The following is a 22,631-nucleotide window of genomic DNA, read 5'->3' as shown; positions in this document are numbered from 1 at the left end:
CAATTCCAATCAAAATACCAGCACAACTCATTACAGACCTTGAAAGAACAATTCTCAATTTCATATGGAAAAACATAACAAAACAAAACAAAACAAAAAAAACAGAATTGATTTTAAAAGAATGCCTGTACAGTAAAAGATTTTCTGGAGGTATCTTCATCTGAGATCACAAGTAGTACTATAGCGCAACAGTAATAAAAGAAATGGCATGGTACTGGCACCTGTACTTTAAATCTTAAAGGGGTGTGCATCTACTCATTAATCATTTTTATTAAATCATATCAAGAAGCTGAGGGGAAAAACAAATATAGGGGAATCAAATGCTGTCTCAGTTTTAGACCCAGTTTGAAGTTCTAATGCTTCCTTGGGCTATTGTTTCAGCTCATCAACCTTAAAACATCCATGGCTTTACTGTTAATAGTGTACTTTTCTTAACTTTAAATTGTTCTCTAAGATTTTTTACATCAGAGCCATTACCAAAAACATCTTCCCTGACCTTGTTAAACAATCTATTTTTCCAAATTCTTTCTAAGTATAATGGTCATTGCTAACAATCTACATCTATGGCTCCTTTCAAGGGCACTGGTTAATTCATTAATCTGCTCCAGTAAACATGTGAAAAGAGATCAAGCATTGTTAATTTTAAATGCCAGTGATATTGCCCAGTGATGGGCTAGAAGCCTCCTTAGAGTTGTCATACAACTCATGTTATGAGGAATATGGGAATCATAAGGGCAACGAGCAGAGATATGCTACATAAGAACACAAAGTCCTCCGGAAAATCAGTTCTTGGGATTATGCTTCTCCAAGACAAACTCATCATGACTATGCTCACAGGGGAGCCACATTCCATGAGTTCTACAGCTGTTTTGCTGTTGCTCCTGCATGGCTCTTGACAGGGCCAGGTAGTCAAAATAGTTTGCTTATAGATGGGTAAGGGGGGTAACATTAGCTCAGGCCCTGGGAAGGAGAATTCAGGGTATTACATGGGCTGTACTAGCCTGGAGGACAAGATAACATGGAAGGACTGAAGGATTGCTGGGAGAAAATGACAAGTAGGTTTGATTTGGTATGTTAACTAGGAAACTCTGCCATTAGTTCCAGGTTTGAATCCTACTTCTATGGTAACATAAACTTCAGAGAGAGAAGCCTGGTCTCCATTGGATAATGATTATCAAGTGAGCCCACAGGGAAGAAAGGTGACAAAAACAAAGATTCTGTTTTTCTTTTCTTTCTATATATCTTCTTTATTCTCTTTGAGGGAGGGTGGTTACCCAAACTAGACTCAAATTTTTGCTTTTTTGTTTTGTTTTTCTTACTATATTTTATTTTATTAATGGTTTTTATTTTTCACAATTTATTCATTATGTATGCTGATTGAAGGTCACTCTCTCAACTGCTACTGGTCCAACCCTCCCTCCATCTTACCCCCATCCCCTTTCCCTAATCCACTCAAAAGGGGAGTTCCTCTCCTCTGCCATCCACCCATACATTATCAAAACAGTACTCAGCTATTAAAAACAGAGAAATAAAATTGCTGCTCTTATTTCTTTTCCATAGGCCACTGTACTCACCTCAGAAGATTTCATACGATGAAGCTTGTCTGCTACCTTACTGTGAACTAAACAGTAAGTATAACTCATTTTAAAGAGTCTCATCCCAAGACACTATTTGATTGACCATCTCACATCCAGAAACATGTGAAATTTGAAATGCTATGAAGTCTGAAACATTTTATCACAAGCATTTCAGAGAATGTGATTCTCTTGCTGTCTGGAGGGCTGTTTCCCACCAGCCCAGGAAGGCATGAGGGGCAGAAGATGAGTAGTATAAAGCTTGGAAAGCCCACAAATATAACAGTGGTCAGCCACTCTCCGAACCACCTCAGAAAGTAAGTTCAACTTTAATTCCAGAAAACAGAAAACAGAGGCTTATATTCCTTGGGGAGTCTGTGGGATGCTCCAAGCATAGGTGTAGATAATTGTTTAATACTAGGCAATTCAAGGATGCTCGATTTGCATTAAACAGCACATTCTTATTATATGAATAAGAAGAACAAGATCACAGAACAAAATTATCCTATATTTGAAGGGAGGGGAGAGTTATCAGGGATCTGTGTCAAAGGTCATCTATCAAATTTGATTGGTGGTGTCGATGTCTAAAGACACTCTCCAGATGAAGTCAGGCAGAGAAAACTCACCCTTGACATGGTTACACATCTAGGCCAGAAGCAGGGTCATACATAGAAAAGAAAGCCTCCTCCCTCATATCTCAAAATTCAGTGTGGGTTGTGATGGTTTTCAGTAGAAACCCTGGAACAATAGGTATGTGTACACAAAGAAACTTCTACAGGCTACCACTGTTGTGATACTCTCAGAGAACTTCCTGGCTGATGTTAGTTCACCATTCCCTACATATTCATCCAGTGAACTAAACTTTTCTTGTCTAAAGTGAAGCAATTGAAAACAGCAAATGTTGAGAATCAGGTTTATCAATAAGTCTTCCCTAAACACATTTTATAATACTTTTGCATGTAATTGATATTTACCATTCATTGTATTCTTTTTAAAAATAAGTTTATTTACTTTACATTCCAATCATAATCCTCCTTCCCTTGTCTCTCCCCCATTACTACCTTCCATTCCTATTACCCCTATTCCCTTTCCCCTTCCCCTTCAGAAAATGGAAGTCATTTCCATTGAGCTAGTTTTTCAGTTCTGTGGGATCTCAGTGGACCAAAGAACACAAAGGCCTTTCCATATTGCTTATACTCACAGAATTCCTCTCCAGTAAGGATACTTTTATGATGATGATGACTCTAGATTTGTGCAAGGCCTCACCATTTGAACATATTCATAAGTTTTCTCTCCAGTATGAATCCTTTCATGATGATGAAGATTATACAAATGTGGAATGGTTTCTCCATGTTAAAAGCACTCACAGGCTTTCTGTCCATTAGGATTTTTTTCATGAGTGTGAAGATGATTCTGAAGTCCAAAAGATTTTTTACATTGGTTACAGTCAGACAGCTTCTTTCCAGTTTGTGTTCTTTTATGTATTAGGAGATGTTATGTGTAAAAGCTTTGCCACATAGGTATTTTGTGTGGTATTTTGTATGGTTTCCGATGACTGTTACATGAAAAAACTTTATCACACTAATTACCCTCACCAGGCTTCTCTCCACTGTGTGTTTTTTCATGCTTTCGGAGACTACTCTGCTGTGCAAAAGCTTTATCATATTGTATATATTCATAAGGTTTCTTTCTAGTATGTGTTCTTTTATGGCTTATGACATGACTTTTTTGTGCAAAGGCTTTACTGCACTGGTTACATTCATAAGGTTTCTCTCCAGTGTGTGTTCTTTTATGTCTTATGAGATTACTGTTTCGTGCAAAGGCTTTACTACACTGATTACATTCATAAGGTTTCTCTCCAGTGTGTGTTCTTTTCTGGCTTAAGAGATGACTATTTTGTGTAAAGGCTTTACACACTGGTTACATTCATAAGGTTTCTCTCCAGTGTGTGTTCTTTTATGTCCTAAGAGACTACTGATTTCTGCAAAGGCTTTCCCACACTGGTTACATTCATAAGGTTTCTCTCCAGTATGTGTTCTTCTATGGCTTATGAGATGACTGTTTCTTGCAAAGGCTTTACCACATTGATTACATTTGTAAGGTTTCTCTCCAGTGTTTATTCTTTTATGCCGTATGAGATCAGTGATATAGGGGAAGGCTTTACCACATAGAGTGCCTTTAGAAGGTTTTTCTCCAGTACGATTGCTTTCATGCCTGCAGAGATAATTAGTACATGTGAAAGATTTACCACGGTCAGTGCATTACACTAATAAATATTTTTATCTATATTAATTAATTTCATAATTTGCTATAATGGTAAAGGAGAATAAAATTTTAAAGTTTTATCACGTTATTTACATTAATGGTTTTTCTCTTCATTATGGGTATTTTTGAAGATCCCTGTGATGGTAAGAGCATTTGTTATGTGGTTCACTTTTATAGCATCATTTTTCTATAAGAGTTTTTTTTGTATATATGAAGATTATTGTAAGAATTCAGAGCTTTAGCACAGCAATTCTTTTCACAATTTTTTTTCACTGTATGAATGACACTGCCTTTGCATAGTGAGCCAGGATAAGCAGAAGAATTTCCAAATTCCTCGTATTCATAGGTATTTTCAGCAGTATGAGTTTGCTGGAGAATTCTCAGTGAAGTTGCAAAACCAATTAACAGTAACCATTTATGGCATTCAGAAAATCTACTCAAAGTAGGGACTACTACAAAATCAATTGTGCTTGGGGAAAGACAGGTACACTGCTTCTTTCAATATCCCTATGCTCATGTGTCTTAGAAACATTGTGACTTATAATATACCTATTTAAATTATAAGAGTAATAAAAGATTCCCACATTGAATTAACACAGATTGTTTTTTATTCATCATAGACATGTCATATAGGGATTAAGGTTTCTGGACAACAATAATCTTGACTCTCATAAGCTGCTCCTTTCACTAAACTTTACAATGTTACTGTATGATTGATTAACACTGGTTGTACTATGACATATTTGCTTATTAGAAGGTTTTGGACACATACTGATCACCTATTCAATGAATATACCTTTTACAATATCTGAGTAGATAGAATGAGACTAAACAGATTGGCAGTTCAACTCAGTAGCTGTAATGTCCATATGATTCAATTGGTATTTTCTATTACATCATAATTTTATTTTCTTCTGTCTTAGAGGAGTACCTGCAAACACAAATCAGATACCTGACATTGAAGTACATGGAATTGTGAGATTTTAAATATCATCAGTACACTTAAAGCAGTGCTGTTTATACACTGTTGTTTTTCTTTAAAACTTCCAGGTGTGCTGGTACATGCCCTTAATCCCAGCACTTGTGGAGGCAGAATCAGGCAGATCTGTGTGATTTTGAGGTCAGGCTTGTCTAACAAGCAATTCTAAGTTAAGCCACGGCTACACAGAAAAAAAAACTATTTCAAAAACAGAAAATAAAAAAGCAGCCAACAAACAAACAACAAACCAAAAAACAAACTTCTAGGACACATTAAAATTTCTTAAGATTCATATGTGTATCAGCGTGCACATAAAGTTACCTTTTATTACTTGCAGAACTTTGAAAGTGTTCTTCAATATTATGATCTTCCCAATTGTAGCCTAAAATATAGTACCAGAAAATGTATATTATTGGAAATATCATATTATTATTAAGGGAAAACTTAAATCACTATCTTCTGTGACCCTTAGAACCATGCCTGATTAATTCACCTCATTTCACCTCATTCTCAATTGGAATTATAGAAGCGGATTGATAATACAGTAAGAGTTGTCTCCTTATTTTAAAAGTGAAAGAAAATTAGCAGTCTTACCTATAGCAGTGAGGTTTTTACAGGTCTCTAGCATCACATCTTTGTAGAGTTGCTTCTGGGAAGGTTCCAGCAAACACCACTCTTCTTGGCTGAATTTCACATGCACATCATTGAAGGTCACTGAATTCTAAAATATGTGATACTTGTGTACAACAGAATCAGAGGCAACAATATAAATTTATACTTTACTGGAAATATATTCACATATTTCTAGTACTTCTTTCATTTAGTATCTGACACAGAAGTGCTAATGTTAGACAGTTAGGTGTTGTGCATTAGGTGAAGGAGGGGAGATGGAAAAGCCTAAATATTAAATTGTAAAAAAAAAAAAAGAAAAAAAAACAAAGCCATGCTTTGAAGATCTATGTTATAGGAGTTTCATCAGTTTGTGAAACATGAGTCTAAAAAGCCAGCAGTTGGATTCTTGAGCAATCTATGAATTGGGTTCAGTTACTTGGGTGAGCTGGTCAGGACCCAGTCATGAAAGAGGTAGAAGGAAAAACACAGTCACGATATTTTGTTTAGCAACAAATAACATGTTGTGATCAGGGGACACTGGCATCAGTCCAAAGACAATGCGGCACTGAATACTGTGTTTTGACCAGGCCTTAGGGATATGACATATCAGTATGTGAAAAGGGGTGCTTGTATATTTGTGGACAGGAATGTGGACTATAGTGAATACATGGATAAAAATAATGTTAGGTGGCAATCAACAACAATCATAGCTGATAAGATCATATTTGTGAGTGACCAGACAAAAGTAAAGGCATAGAACACATGATTTTTTGTGATAATTGTTTTGTATATTCTCCTTTCCAAATCATGTATAGTCTATAGTTGAAAAATAAAGATTAAAGCTTTTATATTAAAATGGAAGTGCTAATGTTATCAATAAGTTATTCTTAGAAGAAAACTGTATAACTGTGTCATATCTGAACTTTTTCAATGGGATATAACCTTGAAATTGACATGCCAATTAATGTGGACAAAGACAAACAAAGAGAAGAGAGTGAAATACAAAGAGAAAGATAGAGACAGAGATACAGAGAGAAATGAACATATGAACAGTACTGATTACATATCAGAGAAATTTATGAACATTTATTAACTACAAAAAATGATGGACAAGCTGGGTGTATTCAGTTATGCCTCTAATTCCATCACTCAGGAGGCAGAGGCAGGTGAATCTCATTGAGTTGGATGCCAGCATGATCTATGCAAAGAGTTCCAGGACAGCCATACTTATATTGTAAGACAGAGCCTTCCCTAAAAGTCAATCAAACAAATATAATAGGTAGAAAAAACTCAGAGCTCTTTACTGAAGTTCCTACAAGGAATTATACATTCAATCCAATTCTTTATTAATCTTGCAGAAACCAGCAGTGCCACAGCTTAAACTGCAACATTAATAAGATCTTCCTAAAAGGGAATGCATGTTTAAACAGGTAAAAATAGAAAGAAAAAAATATTAGCAATGTAAATGCTGATCATAAATAAGCAACATAAGGCAGGAGAGATGGCTCAGCAGTGAGGAGCTCTTGCTGCTCTTGCAAATAATTGGGCTCAATTGTCAGTGTTTACATGGAAACCACTACTATCCATTGTTCTATGTTCATGAGTTCTGAGGCAATCTTCTGACTACTGTGAGGATCAGACATACAAGAGGTGCATAGTCATACATACAACCAAATATTCATATTCAGTAAAAATTAAAAAAAAGATCCCAGATGGCAGAGCTGATTGCACACTGTGTCTGATCAGCAGGGTAGCAGAGACTGCACAGTGACCAACAGTTGGAACAGTAGGCCACAAAACACCACTGACTGTGTTTCCCCAGGTGAAAGGAAACCCAATGGTGAGGAAAAAATTGGTTCCAACCTCAGATCACTGAGCTAATCCCTGGAAAAAGTTCCTGGGATGTTGAAGCAGGAATGTGGTTTTCAAGCAAATGGACACAAGAAACAAGCAGGAATAGCAATTCTAATATCTAATAAAACAAACATTCAACCAAAATTAATTGAAAGGGATGAGGAAGGATACTTCAAACTCAAAAAAAGGAAAATTCCACCAAGATGGTGTCTCAATTCTGGGCAACTATGCCTCAAATTCAAGGGTATCCACATTTGTAAAAGAAACATTAATTAAGTTTAAAGAACATTTCAGTCTCCACACATTAATAGTGAGAGACCACAACGACTCACTATCATCAAAGGACAGAGCAGTGAAACAGAACCTAAAATGAGATATAATGACAATAATGGATGTCATGAATTAAATGGACCTGCCAGATATCTAGAGAAATGTTCACCCAAACAGAAAAAAATATATTTATTCTTTTCAGCACCTCATGGACTCTTCTCTAAAAATGACCGTACAGTAGGTCACAAACCAGGCCTCAACAGATATAAGATTGAAGCAATATCTTGTATCCTATCAGACCATGATGGACTAATGATAGATCTGGACAATAACAGAAATAGCAAAAAGCCTACATATACATGGAAACGGAATAACTCCCTACACAATGAAATCTGGGTCAGAGAAGAAATAAAGAACTTCCTATAGTTCAATGAAAATGAAGGCACATCATACTCAAACTTATGAGATGCAATGAAAACAGTCTTAAGAAGAGATTTAATAGCACTAAGTGCCTTCAGAAGCTACTGGAGTCTTCCCATACAAGCAACTTAATGGCACACCAAAATGCCCTAGGAAAAAAGAAGCAGACACACCCAACAAGAGTAGACCATTAGAAATAACCAAACTCAGGGCTGAAATCAGTAAATTAGGAACAAAGAGAATAGTTCAAAGAATCAACAAAACCAGGAGCTAGTTCTTTGAGAAAATCAAAAACAGACAAATTCTTAGCCAAACTAAGAAAATGGCAGAGAGACACTATCCAAATCAACCAAGTCTGATAAAAAGAGAGATATCACAGACAATGAGAAAATCCAAAGAACCATTAGCTCTTATGTCAAAAGCCTATATGCCACAACATTTAAAAATCTAAATGAAATATACAATTTTTGATTTATTCCACTTACCAAAGTTGAATCAAGGTCAGGTAAAGAAATTTAATACTCTTACATCCCCTCAGGTAATGGAAGCAAACATCAAAAGACTCCCAACCAAGGGCCAAATGATTTCAGAGCAGAATACTACCAGAGCTTCAAAGAAGAGAGAATACCGATATTCTTCAAACTATTTCATAAAATATAAATGGAAGCAACATAACCAAACTCCATTTGTAAGACTCCAGTCACCTTGATAAATCCTCAAAAACCCAAAACAGAAAGAGAACTTCAGACCAATCACTCTTATGAACAATGATGCAAAAATACTCAATAAAATACTCACAAACCAAATTCAAGAACATATCAAAGATATCATCCACCATGACCAAGTAGGCTCCATCCCACGCATGCAGTGGTAGTTAAATACATGGAATCCATCAATGTAATCCAACATATAAATAAATTGAAAAAAAAAAACACAACCACATGTTCATTTCCTTAGATGCTACAAAAGCATTTGACAATATCCAACACTTATTCTTGTTTAAAGTCTCGAAGAGACTGAGGATACAAGGCACATACCTAAAAACATTGAGGGCAATACACAGCAATCCTATAGCTAACATCAAACTAAATGGAAAGAAAGTTAAATCAATTCCACTGAACTCAGGAACAAGGCAAGGCTACCCACTCTCTCCAAATCTCTTCAATACAGTACCTGAAGTCCTATCTAGAGCAATAAGACAACTAAAAGAGTTTAAGGGGATACAAATTCAAAAGGAAGAATCCAAAGTATCACTATTCACAGATGAAATGACAGTATACATAAGTGATACCCAAAATTCTACCAGGGAATACCTACAATTGAAAAACACTTCAGCAAAGCGGCTGGATACAAAGTTAACAAAAAATCAGTAGCACTTGCATATACAAAAGACAAACTGCCTGAGAAAGAATTAAGAAAACAACACCCCTCACAATAGCCAGGAAAAAAAACAAACAAACCCATAAAGTATCTTGGTGTTACCCTAACCAAGCAAGTGAAAAACCTATATGAAAAAAACCTTCAAGCCTCTGAAAAAAGAAATTGAAGATAACAAAAGATAGAAAGATCTTTCATGCTCATGGATCAGTAGGATCAACATAGTAAAGATTTCCATATTACAAAAGACAATCTACAGATTCAATGATATTCCCATCAAATATCAACACAATTCCTTACAGACCCTGAAAGAACAATTCTCAGCTTCATGTGGAAAAAAAAACAAAAAAAAAAAAACAAAAAAACAAAAACAAAAACAAAAACAAAAAAAACAGAAGAGCTAAAACAATCCTGTACAATAACAGATCTTCAGGAGGTTTCTCCATCCCTTATCTCAAACTATACTATAAAGCAACTGTAATAAAAACAGCATGGTACTATTACAGAAACAGTCTGGTGAATCAATGGAATTGAAGTGAAGGCTCATAAATAAACCCACAAAAATATGGACACTTGATTTTTTGACAAAGAAGCCAAAACCATGCAATGGAAAAATGATAACATCTTCAACAAATGGTTTTGGTCTAACTGGAAGTCTACGTGTGGAAAAATGAAAATGGATCCATATTTATCATCCCACACTAAACTAAAGTTGAAGTTGATCAAAGAGTTCCAACATAAAACCAGACACATTAAATCAGTTAGAAGAAAATGTGGAAAAAAGCCTTGATCACATTGGCATAGAAGATAACTTCCTGAACAGAACATCAAGAGCACTGGCTGTAAGTTCAACAATTAATAAATAGGATCTCATGAAACTAAAACCTTCTATGAATCAAAAAACTCTGTCAATAGAACAAATCAACAGCCTACAGCCTGAGAAAAGATCTTCACCAACCCTATATAGAGCAGGGAGGGCTAATAAACAAAATATATAAAGAGCTCAAGAAATTAAACCCCAACAAACCAAATAATCCACTTTAAAACTGGGTTACAGAACTAAACAGAGAATTCTCCACAGAGGTATAGCAAATGGTAGAAAAACATTTAAATAAATGCTAAATATCAATAGCCATTATGGAAATGCAAATCAAAGTGACTTTGATATTCCATCAGAATGGCTAAGATCAAAACCTGAAGAGACAGCACATGCTAGTGAGGATGTCGAGAAAGGAAAACACTCCTCCATTGCTGGTGAGAGTGCAAACTTATATGACCACATTACAAATAATTCTGATGCTTTCTCAGACAATTGTAAATAATGCTATTTCAAAGTCTCAGATATATTATTCCTGGGCATATTTCCACAAGATGCTCCACCATTCAATAAATGCATTTGCTCAATTATGTTCACAGCATCTATATTCATAATAGCCAGAATCTGGAAACAACCTACATGTCTCTCAATGGAGAGTTATAGAAATTGTAGTACCTTTACACAGTGGAATGCTACTCACATATTAAAAACAGGGAATCATGAAATTTTCAGGGAAATGGATGAAACTAGACAAGATCATCCTGCGTGAGGTATCCTAGAACCAGAAAGTCATGCATTGTATATACTCATTTATAAATGGATAATAATAATTCTGGACAAACATACTACAATCCACAGACCTAAAGAAGCTAAATAAGAAGGAGGACCCTATGGAGGATGCTCAATTCTCATTTAAAAGGGCAAATAGAATCTATACCAGACGTGAGTGAAGAGAGGGAACAGGATGAGAGCCTAACATACATGTCCTCTGAAAGACTCAACCCAGTAGGGGATCGAAGCAGATGCTAAGACTCAGAACCAAACTTTGGGCAGAGCACAGGGAGTCACAGGAAAGAGTGGGGGGATAGAAAGACTCAGAGCTGAGAGGAGTTCCATAAGACCAACAAGGCCAACAAATCTGGGACTGTGGGGACATGCAGAGACTGATGCATGTACCAAAGACCGTTCATGATGAAGACCCATACCCCTGCTCAGATGTAGCTGATAGGCAGCTCAGACTCCATGTGGGATCCATAGTAAGAGGAGCAGGGGCTAGCTCTGACCTGGACTCTGTTGCCTGCTCTTTGATCACTTCCCCATGGTGGAGGAGGCATTGGTACACCACAAATGAAGAACGTGTAGACAGTCCTAGTGAGATTTGATAAGTTTGGGTCAGCTAGTAGGAGAGGAGGGCTCCCCCTATCTAATAAAATGGGACAAGAGGGAAAGAGGAATGGAGGATGAGATGAGGAAGAGACAAGGGAGGAGGCTACAATTGAGCTATTAAATTATTTTTAAATTTTATTTATTACAATTTATTCACATTTTATACCCACTGTAGACCCCTCTGTCATCTATTCTTAGTCTCACCCACCCTCTTTCTTTTCTCCTATGCCCTTTCCCTAATCTGATAGGGGAGCAACTCCTCCCCTTCTATCTGACCCTAGCTTATCATGTATCATCAAAGATGACTGCATCATCATTCTCTGTGGCCTTGCAAGGCTGCACCCCCCCAAGAGGATTGACTAAAGAGCCAAGTTCATGTCAGAGAATAAATTATAAAAAAACAAATTTAAATAAAAAATAAATTAAATGTGAATAAAATGAATGAATAAAGTTAAAAAAAACCAAACAAACACAACAGGTTGGAAGAATGTCACACCCCTGCAATTCAATGACTCAGGAAGCTCAGACAGTGCTAATGTCATGAATACATGCCCCCTAAAAAATTAAATATACTCTCTGCCAAATTACAAATGCAAGATGTGGATGAAGATTGCCACAAAAATCTATGCTTACCTAGACAAAACAAAACTAGACTAAATAAAAACCCAAAACCCTACATTCCAGACTCAGCAGCCAATGATGATGATGTTGATGCCAGGCATGTTGGCCTAAATTTTACCCCAACATTCAACTGGAGTCAGACCCGTAAGTGCAAAACCTCCTTGGTATACATACTGACTTTTAGGACAGCCTGGGATACATAGAATCTTTTTCATTCAATGTCAAAACGGGACACATCATCTTCTCTAGGAGCTTTTTTTGATTCAATCAAATAATTTCTGATCAAAAACACTATTGGCTTATGGAAATCCCATGATGAAAATGTAGTCTAACTTCAATGATCCTAAAATTTGGCAATAACTCATACACTGTTTAAATGTCCAGTCTCTTCTGACATATAAGAAAATCACTTGACCACCACATTAGAAGTAAGTTACATCATTCCAACATAGATGCACAGAATACCCCTTCCCTTTCCAGTAGAGAGAAATGTATACATAGTGAGGGAAGACTGTTCCAAGGATAGAAGACCAGCAAGGAAAACCGCAAATCCTGTTGCTGTTTCAAAAATGCTTAGAGGGTCCTATCTATGCAACGTCTCATACATCTCTCAGATTGATTACTTCTACTCCCTATAGGCAGCATTCTATGACAGGTGTCTCATAACTTAGGTATCTCAACATCTTGAAGTGTCAAGGTGCAACTCAGGCTTCACCCTCATGGCTTCATGCAATGAACTTTTACAGTATCTTTACTGGTGATCTGACTCTGCCAAACACTGAAGGCTGGCACAGTGCTGAATAGAAACCACAAAGAATCTATTATGTTAAATTTTTCATCTTTCTTGTTTCCAGAAAAAGCACAACATGGGTGAACCTGTCAATTTGGATTCAAAATTGGGATGGACCGTGCCACACTAGGACCATTTGGAGCAGGCTTTATATGAAGTTCATTCCTGGCAATAGGAATCACTTTGAGTCTTCCTTCCATTAACAGAAGAATTAGTAGGAAGGCATTTACTCTATGAATATCATTTTAGGTTTCAAATCCAGAGCTAGGACCTCTTCTTTGATAGTGATAATCTTGAAAAATTCTGCCTCTATTTCATCATGTGACTGCCATCTGAAACTACCTAGTACTGTTTTTCTCTACAAACCAAAGACTTTACATTTATTTCTGCTCCACTTGTCTCTTTCTTTCACTGTGGTCCTGAATGTCTCTCTAAAAATAACCATTCAACAGATTCAGTATTCCATCTAAGAAATCCCATCCATTATTTTTTTTTTAATTCTGCCTTACTCAATTTCAAGGCATGGGCAGAATAAGTATGATTTGCAGCTAAAATATCACACAAATGACCTCTAGCATAATTTTCCATAGAGTCTATTGTCCACCGAAATCTTATGACCTGGACTTCCTCTGTCTGCATTACTCTCAATACTCTGATCTTCTAGGTCCTACCAGAACAGCTGATGAAGCTCTATTTACAGCATTGTAATGCTTTTGCCATCTTAAATCCTGATGTTTTCCAGTCCTTAAAAAGAGAACATTCCAAGATTCTGTCCAGCAGTAAAATCACTTTGCATATAACTTTTTTTTCTAATTTGCTTCTTTGTTGTTGTAACTAAATCTCCTAACCAAAAGTGTCTCAGGTCATGGGTTTACTTGTTTAGTTTGGGACTGTCAGATCACAGTCCACCATTTTGGGAGTTTAGCATAGAAAATCAAGCTTGAAGAAAACTAAGGTAAAAGCAATGGGCAAATGTTTCCTGTGTTGACCTATTGTTTCATCTCTGTCTCATGCTCAGGTAGTTGTCTAATGTGGCTCAGGCCCACTTGCTTAGGGATATTGTATCTCTCAGTGGAAGAGCCTTCCTACATCAATCATCTATCAACACAATCTCTCACAGATATAGCAAACAACTTCTCTGATGAGGGCATGCCATTTATTGAGGCTCCCTCAGATGACTGCAGGCTTTGAAATGTTGACAACTGAAGCTAATAAGGACAAAGAGACAACAATATAGGAGAAAGTTTTAAAATCCCAAAAACAATGTGTTAATTCTATCAGTCACTTAAAAAGCAAAAACCGAGACATTGATGATTGCAACAACTTGAAAACACAGATATACCAAGAAATGAGGAGAGGCAAGCCTTTAAGATCAAGAAGAGAAAAGTAAAACTATTTCTCCAAATCAAGTCTCCAAATCAACAAAAACTAAAGGAATTATAGCATAATATAATAAATTTTCAGAAGGCAAAAATATGTAAAGGTCTATAACTTTCAAGAGAAACAATATAGTTAAATTATAACGAATCAAATCTCACAATACACAAAGCACCCCTGCCAAAAGCAAACACAAAGATAGGCCTATAAATATAACATAGTCATACAAGCAAATATAATAGGCTTATAGTCAAAATCAAAATCAAAGAAATCACTGGGCATTACTCAACTTGTGCAATATGGTTATTTCTTTTGGCAACAATAAAAAATGTATTGGAGGTGGAGGGATATTCCAATTAAAGAGATTCCATTAAAGCATACAAATGTTTCAATATTAGAAAAAATGATTGTGACTACTAAAATTATCTCATACTCTTAAGATAAAGAAAAAAATATCTGTTAGAATCACTTGGAAGCCATATTATTTTCTGATTGATGATGGGATATATGTATGCATTGGTGTAAGAAAATGTAAACTTCTAAGCCAAGTGGAAGAAAGCAGAATTTTAAGAAACAGTGTGTTTGTATTATACGCTTAAACATCTTTTTTGCACTAATTGCTTTAACAACCAATATCATCTTCATGTAGTTTGTTTTAAGATCTTTTCTTGTGCTTTCAGCTATGTTTGTATATTCAGGATATGCTGTGGTATGTGGTATGGATAAATTCCATACAGAAATCCAGGCAGAATGTAATCAAACAATTGGAGGAAACAAATAAATTCCTTAAATAAAGCCAAGAAATAACAAACATTTAAGGGATGTGAGGCTTTGCTGGATTAGGGTGAAGTCTGACATCTCTGGATAGCCACTTGTTTACACTCAATCTATGACGGTGAACTCTGTTTTCTCAGTGAAGGGCCTAAAATTCTGCCTCCTGATCTGTATGACCCTGGGTCATGTTAAGAGCTCACATAGCCCTCAGGATAGATTATTAGGCAAACCCTTTCCTGAGAAGGAACCTGCTCCAACAAGCATCTGGAAATTCCTAGAAATGCATCACCCTGCTAAGGATCTTAAACTTCAGCAGTGACTTTCAACTGTACTTGGAGATGTACCCCTCGCATATAGGATAATTAAGTACTGCATTCGAATTCTTGCAATAAGACCATGCTATTACATGAAAAATGAGGCATGGTACCACTATATGTAAGCCAAGTATCCTTGACCCTAGACTCCAACAAATCAAACATTCATACTCAAAATCTTTTCCTCTGCCCAAGGTTTATAAATCCCTGACTTCAAATAAACATGTTGGGGATGCATTCATGCTGGCTGGTCATATGCTGCCTGATACCATCATCCTTCCATCATGGCCCCTCAGAGTCATCATTTATCCCCCTCTGGGCCTACTCTCTGGCCCACTGGGCCTAGGCCTCACTGAGTCTTGGTCTCACCATGCCTGTGTCTTGGTTGCACGCTGCAGGCATGGACATTCACCTGCACGTCTGGGGTGCTTAGCACAGCAGATTAACCAAGAATGGAAATACTTTGGTATTGCCATAGGCTCTGGAACACCTGTATTTTTACTACCACTCATGATCTCATTCTAAAAGAGCTAGCTAGATGTAACAGTCCATAGAAAATTCTTTCCACACCCCAACCTAGTGAACATGGGTGTCACTATAAAGTGCTCCATCCTCCCCTGAGAGTAATGGAAGCACTGTTCTCTATCTGGAAGCTGATTTCCAGACCCTTGTTAGAGAATAAGAGAATGAAAACATTCTTGAAATATGGAAGTAGGAACAATAAAGAAAGCACAAACAAGCTGGACATTGTGGTGTATGCCTGTGTGATCCCAGCACTTGGGAAGGCAGAGGCAGAGAAATATCTGTGACTCTGAGGCTGGCCTGATGAGAAAAGCAAATACAGGAGAGCCACTAATATACAGAGAATCCCAGCCTCAAAGAATAAAGAAGAAGAAAAAGAAGAAGAAGAAGAAGAAGAAGAAGAAGAAGAAGAAGAAGAAGAAGAAGAAGAATTTAAAGCTTTTTAAAGCAGAAACTTAGGAAATCCAGAAAATTAAAATTATAATGACTACAATAAGGAACTACAGAGGCAAGGTTCACACAGAAAACAGAGATGAAGGAGAGAAATTTAGACACTGAATACAAAATAGAAGAAATGGAAGACAGGTGTGTTTGCATATTCCTTTAATACTAGCACTCATGAAATCAGAAGCAGTTGGATTTTTGTGAATTCGAGGCCAGCCTGGTTACAAAGTGATTCCAGTATAGCCAAGGCTATACAAAGCAACTGTGTCTGAAAACAAAAAGAAAACAAAACAAAACACACACACAAAAAAATGATACATATGTCAAAAACAATGTTAAATATAAAAATCCCCTACCACAAAACATCCAGGAACTCTAGGACATTATGAAAAGAAAAAAAAAACCTTCTAATAATCAGATTAGAAGAAGAATAATGAGAACAAACAAAATATTTTCAACAATATCATGCAAGAAAAAATTCTTAACCTAAAGAAGAAGATGTCTATCAAGGCACAAGAAGCATACAAAATACCAAAGAGGCTGGACCAGAAAAGAAAGTCTTCTTACCACAGAATAATTAAAATGCTAGATATGCAGAATATGAAAAGCTGCCACTGAAAACAAAAAAAACCAAACTAACCAACCAATCAAACAGACAAACCAACCAAAGAAACACCAACCAAGAAACAAATAAAGGAAAATCTATTGGAATTAATCCTGTATTCTCAATAAAGGTGCTAGAAGTTGAAAGGCACAGACAGTGTGCTTTGGACTCTTAAAAAAAAGTACAGAAGCCAACACAAATTACTAACTATACCCAGAATCTTTCAATCATCAAATGGAGAAAATAAGATGTTCCATGATAAGGTAAAATTTAAACAATATGTATTTGTAAATACAGATCCACACAAGGTACTAAAACCACCACTACCACCAAAATAACAGGATTAACAATCACTGTTCATTGATATCTCATAATAACATTGACCCAAATGCACCAAAAAAAGACAGGCTTACAAAAATGGATGATAAAACAGAATCCACCCTTCTTCTAAATACAACAAACACAGCTTCACATCAAGATAGACACTATCTCAAGGTAAAGTGTTGGAAAAATATTCTAAATAAACGAACTGATGTATCAAGCTCATATAGCAATATTAATATCTAACAAAACAAACTTCAAACAAACTGTTTAAAAGATGATAAAGGACATGACATATTAAAAAAAAACATCCAGCAATATAACATTTCAATACTCAACATCTATGCCCCAAACATAAGAGCAACCAAGTTATAAAAGAAACACTTCTGCAGTTTGCATCACATCCTGGCCCTCATAAACTGAGAGGGGAAGACTTCAATATATTACTCTCACCAATGGACAAGTCCTCCTGACCAAACTGAACAGAGAAATGCTCCAGCTAACTAACAGCAAAAACTAAATATACCCAAATGATGTGTACAGAACATCCACCCAAACACAAAAGAGTATTCTATCTTCTCAGCAACTCATAGACTGTTGTCCAAAACTGATGATATACTTGAACAGTGGAAGTCTCAAAAGATATAGGAAACTTGAAATAACCTCCTGCATCCTATCAGACCACTATATATTAAAACATCACTTCATCAGTAACAAAACAACAGAAAGCTTACAAACTCATAGAAACTGAACAGCTCTCTACAGAATAAAAAAAAATGAGTCTAGACTGAAATAAAGAAAGAAATGAAAGACTTTCTAAAAGTCAATAAAATGAGTACACACCATATAAAAACTCATAGTACCCAATGGAAGTGTTGACCAGAAGACAGTTAATAGCACTAAGTCCATACAGAAAAAAATCAGCGAGATCTCTTACTAGCTATGCAACAGCACACCCAAATCCTCTAAAACAATAGAAGTAAATACAAACAAAAGGAGTAGACAGTGAAAAACTATTTTAAAAAAGCCTTCACTGGTAACACTGAATGATTAAAATTTTGTTTTTTTTTTAATACAACATTTTGACACTCCAACCTCTGGCAGGAGAACACAGACAAAGAGATTGCTCCAGCTGCAAACAATCTGAGAAGCCATCATATTTGGTAAATCATCTGTGGAGTCCTAAAAGAGAGAGTTAAGGATTGGTAGTACCATAATAGAAGGATTTAGTGCCATGTACGGTGCTATTTTAGATGGCTTTTAAATAGAAGCAGAAAATGGAAAACTAAATAACTTAACTGAAATTGGCTCAATGCTACTTATGATTATTACCATTTTGATAATTTACTTTATTCTTAATATCTATATTGGCTTTTTGTGCCCACCCAAAGAGGAAGTGGATTCCTAAGATACAAGCTTTGTAAGAAAAATTACAGATATTTATATATAAGAATGAAGAAAATAATCAGACACAGAAAGTAATTTAGACAAACCTTAGAAAGACAAAAGAAATATACTCAGACACAAACAGAGGATTTTAGACAGGAGCCTATCACCTATCATGAAAGTGCATAATGAACCTGGAAGGGGACAGCACAAGGTTGTTAGAAAACCAACTTTAGTTTATCCAAATAGTAGATGAGACATCAGGAAAGGATAGGCACCCCAAGGTTAAAATGAGATTCAGTGGAATTATATAGGCATATTAGACTTGGGAATAAAGTAGTTGTCAGTTCCTGTGATATGAATTTATCCTTTATGAATCAGATATTAAATTGTTGGGTAACTTATAACAGAATTAATCCCCAAGCCTGGAGAGATTTGGCAACCACAATATTGAAAGCTCATTCTCAGTTACAATGGCAACAATGGTGGAAAGACAAAGCTAGACTTATAAACCAACATATCCAGCCAGTGGTATTGATATTTCCCAGGATCAGTTGCTAGGTGAAGGTCAATATGCTGAGTTACACAGGAAGCTGAATTTGACAATCACATATTGGTGTGATATGGTTAACAACTTCAAATGCTTGGGATAAGGTTAACAGCTTCAAATTCTTTGGATAAAGTTAAATAATGCATCATTTACTAAAAGTATAGAAGCCCCACTCCCCAAAAAAGCCTTCAATGATTTTTTTTACAAAGATTGACTTTATCTGTAAATTAAATATTATCAGATTCAGAAGCCAGAAAGATACTGATTGAATTTTTGGCTTTTGAACATGCTAATTAAAAATTCAAAAGGGTGATTATACCTTTAAAGGCAAGATCAGCAGAAAGAAAGGAATGGATTAGAGATACAGTGGATAATGGATCTCAGTTTTATGATGCTAACCTGAAAGAAGTAAATTCTAAAAATATTGAGAAAAAAAATGGCCAATGTTTTAATTGTAGTAAGCAAGATCATTTGAAAAGGGATTGTAGTCAACTTGAACCAATGATTTTTGTTTTTGTTTTTGTTGTTTTCTAGAAATGATCCAAAAAGAAGGCCACAGCCTTCTGGAATATGCAGAAGGTTTGGCAAAAGCCAGCTGTGAACTAATGTATGTAGATCACTAAAAGATAGAAAAGGTAACCCTTTGACATCCAGAAATGCCCTGGGGGGACTTTATTTGATACAGTCCCCAGTATTAAATACAATTCAATCATTTCCTGTCAGCTTTGGAGAAACTCATCCACAGAGTAATTAAAAGATTACTGTTGTTAAAAACACTATTGCCACCACAACTTGCCAGCGCATAGATGAAGATGATGCAGCCAACCTTGGTGAGATCTTCTAAGCTAGGGCTGGATAGAAGGAGAGGAGGTCCTCCCCAATCAGGGACTGGGGGAAATTTATAGGGGGACAAGAGGAAGGGTGGGTGGGACTGGGAGGATATGAGGGAGGGGCGTGCAGTGAGTATACAAAGTGAATAAATTGCAATAAATAAATAGATAAATAAAATTAAAAAAACATTTCTCTGGATGTAATCACATATAGAAATCCTTCAGTAAATAAAACAAAAAAATTCAGGAGAGATCACAAAACTAGTTTTCTAGTAAACTGACATAAATGACCTGAGACCAAAGCTGAAGTTACACATCATTGGCATTAATATAGAAGGATTAGTAGACACAGGCAAATATGTAATTAAAATTTCACCAAACATTTGACATCCAGATTGGCCTCTTTAAGAGGTAAATATTCAACTTCTAGGGACTGGAAAATTATCTCAGATAAAACAAAGTGCATGATGGGTCAAGTGTATAGAGACAGACAGACAAATAGAAAAATTAAAGCCATATGTAGCTAATGAATTTATGGGGATGTAATTTTTTTGTAGTAATGGAAAACATAGATTAACATTACTGCAATCTCAGAAACAAACCATAAAATACAGAGTACTTCTGAGGAAAATGATAAAAGGTATCATTAAGAACAGTCCCAGTATGTTCAGGTTGCTCTTAAGCAGGACACAACAGCTGTGAAGAGAATTGGATAACAGGAGAAAAACTAATGAATTAAATCAGGTTGTATATTTTAAAGAAGTTCTGAAATCAGCATTGAAACCAAGATATGTGGAGGGGCAGAGCCAAGATGGCCACTAGCACACACAGTTTCTGAGCAGTGGGATACCTGATCTTCTGAGTTGGAGAAGGGAAGGACCCCCAACCCAGGAAAACCACAGCGAGGCTTTCTGAACACCAGGGAACATCGCAGGAGGTGAAAACTTTGGCCTCCGGTCACCCGGAGACTTGCTTGGGGAAGGAGAGAAACGATCCTTTGTTCTTGTGGCACTCCCTTCCCCCAGACCTCCTTCCTCCTCGGCACAGTGGCACAGCGGACTCATCTTTCTCAGTGCAGACCTAACTGCCTGGGGTATACAGCCGCTGAGACAGAGACCCAAGCACTTTAGCGGCAGACAAAAGCCAGCAGTACGTGCCCCGGAGTCCCAGATTCGCGCAGCGGCTGCACCATCCTCCCAGGGCGTGAATCTGCTAGACACCATACTAGCTCCACAGGATCGCCATCACTGATGGTACAGCCCGCCCTATCCCACAGTGACAGAGAATACGCTATATACTCACCAAAACCAGGCAGAAACGTCATACAACCTGGACACACCAGGTGCTGGGCCTCCCAAGCTTGGAGAGTACAACGAAGAGATCCCAGGACTTCCCAGAAAGCATTGGGACTAGCAACCCAGTCTCCGGTTACAGTGGGATGTGGCAGCGGAGCAGCACTGAACTGGCGGGCACCACAGCCCTCCAGTTTAAGACTAACCAGGGCCAAACCAGAGAACAGAGAGCCTGGTTACCCCATCCCTGCTGAAGTGACCACCCTGGAATCTCCAGCTGCAGCAAGACCTCAGAACCTGGCAGTGACAGCAGCACAGAACTGGCGGAACACATCAAAGAAGCAGGGCCAAACCAGAGAGCAGAGAGCCCCTGATACCAAGATCTCTGCCAAGAGACCTGCCTGTAAGTGAGTGCACCCTTGAGAATCTGCAGTTCCCCAGATCCTGGGTCCTTCTAAATCAGAAGCCAGGCATCGAACCCCCCTCCCACCCACATACCCACTTTGGGAAACAGAGGGGCACTAGGGACATTGAAGTTCCTGCCCTGTGGGCCTGATTGAAAAGTTAAGACAGTTAATGCCAGAAATTGCACTGCGATCATCATTAGCGCCTGCGACATATACAGTGCAGAGCCCCTCCCACACATTCAAGGGTTCAACATTAGCCATCACTCTGTCCCTTGAGAAACTCATCCACGCACACTTACACACACAGACACACACACGCTTGCATTTGCCCTGTTTGCGCCTGCGTACTTTCCTCCCACAGGTACAGCTAGTCCTCAGCACACGCTGAGAGTGCTCAGCTTCCTGAAGAACTCTCCAGACACCAGAGAGAGACAGCACCAGTCTGATCTGCAGAATCCAAAAACAAACAGGGAAGGTTTCAGATAAGCCAATGGCCAGAGGTAGGCGAAAGAACACTTCCAAGATAAATCAGGACATCATGACTTCACCAGCAAACCCCAAAATCGATGGATACACCAATTCAGCAGAAGCACAAGAAAATGATTTTAAAGCCATGCTTGCCCAATTATTTGAGGCTCATAAGGAGGAAATGAACAAGTCTTTCAAAGAGATGGTCAGTCAATTGGAGGCAAAGAAAGAAGAAATAGACAATATCCTTAAAGAAACACAGGCAAACATAGCCAAACAAATACATACACAAGTAGAGGAAAAATTAGTGGCATATAAGAAGGAAATGAAAAAAGAAATAGAGGCCATCGTAGAGAGACAGGAATCCAAATTCAAAC

General features: G+C 37.2%; 1 protein-coding gene and 1 pseudogene across 1 annotated transcript in view; one reads left to right on the top strand and one right to left on the bottom strand.

Annotated features, from left to right (window-relative positions):
* Positions 1 to 3,269: 3,269 nt before the first annotated feature.
* The window catches only part of LOC110542709 (zinc finger protein 62 homolog), a gene marked incomplete at its 3' end in the record, with an annotated part of 129,330 nt that continues 109,968 nt past the window's right edge, over positions 3,270 to 22,631 (bottom strand). The window contains 2 exon segments of the mRNA XM_060376248.1: positions 3,270 to 3,487; positions 3,490 to 3,750. Of these exon segments, the coding sequence (XP_060232231.1) occupies positions 3,270 to 3,487; positions 3,490 to 3,750 (479 nt within the window).
* LOC110542780 (single-stranded DNA-binding protein, mitochondrial-like) lies at positions 5,762 to 6,187 on the top strand (annotated as a pseudogene).

Source organism: Meriones unguiculatus, assembly GCF_030254825.1.
Source record: "Meriones unguiculatus strain TT.TT164.6M chromosome 13 unlocalized genomic scaffold, Bangor_MerUng_6.1 Chr13_unordered_Scaffold_34, whole genome shotgun sequence".
NCBI lineage: Eukaryota > Metazoa > Chordata > Mammalia > Rodentia > Muridae > Meriones > Meriones unguiculatus.
The sequence above is the reverse complement of the archived record's forward strand: the minus strand, read 5'-3'. Positions and strand labels throughout refer to the sequence as shown.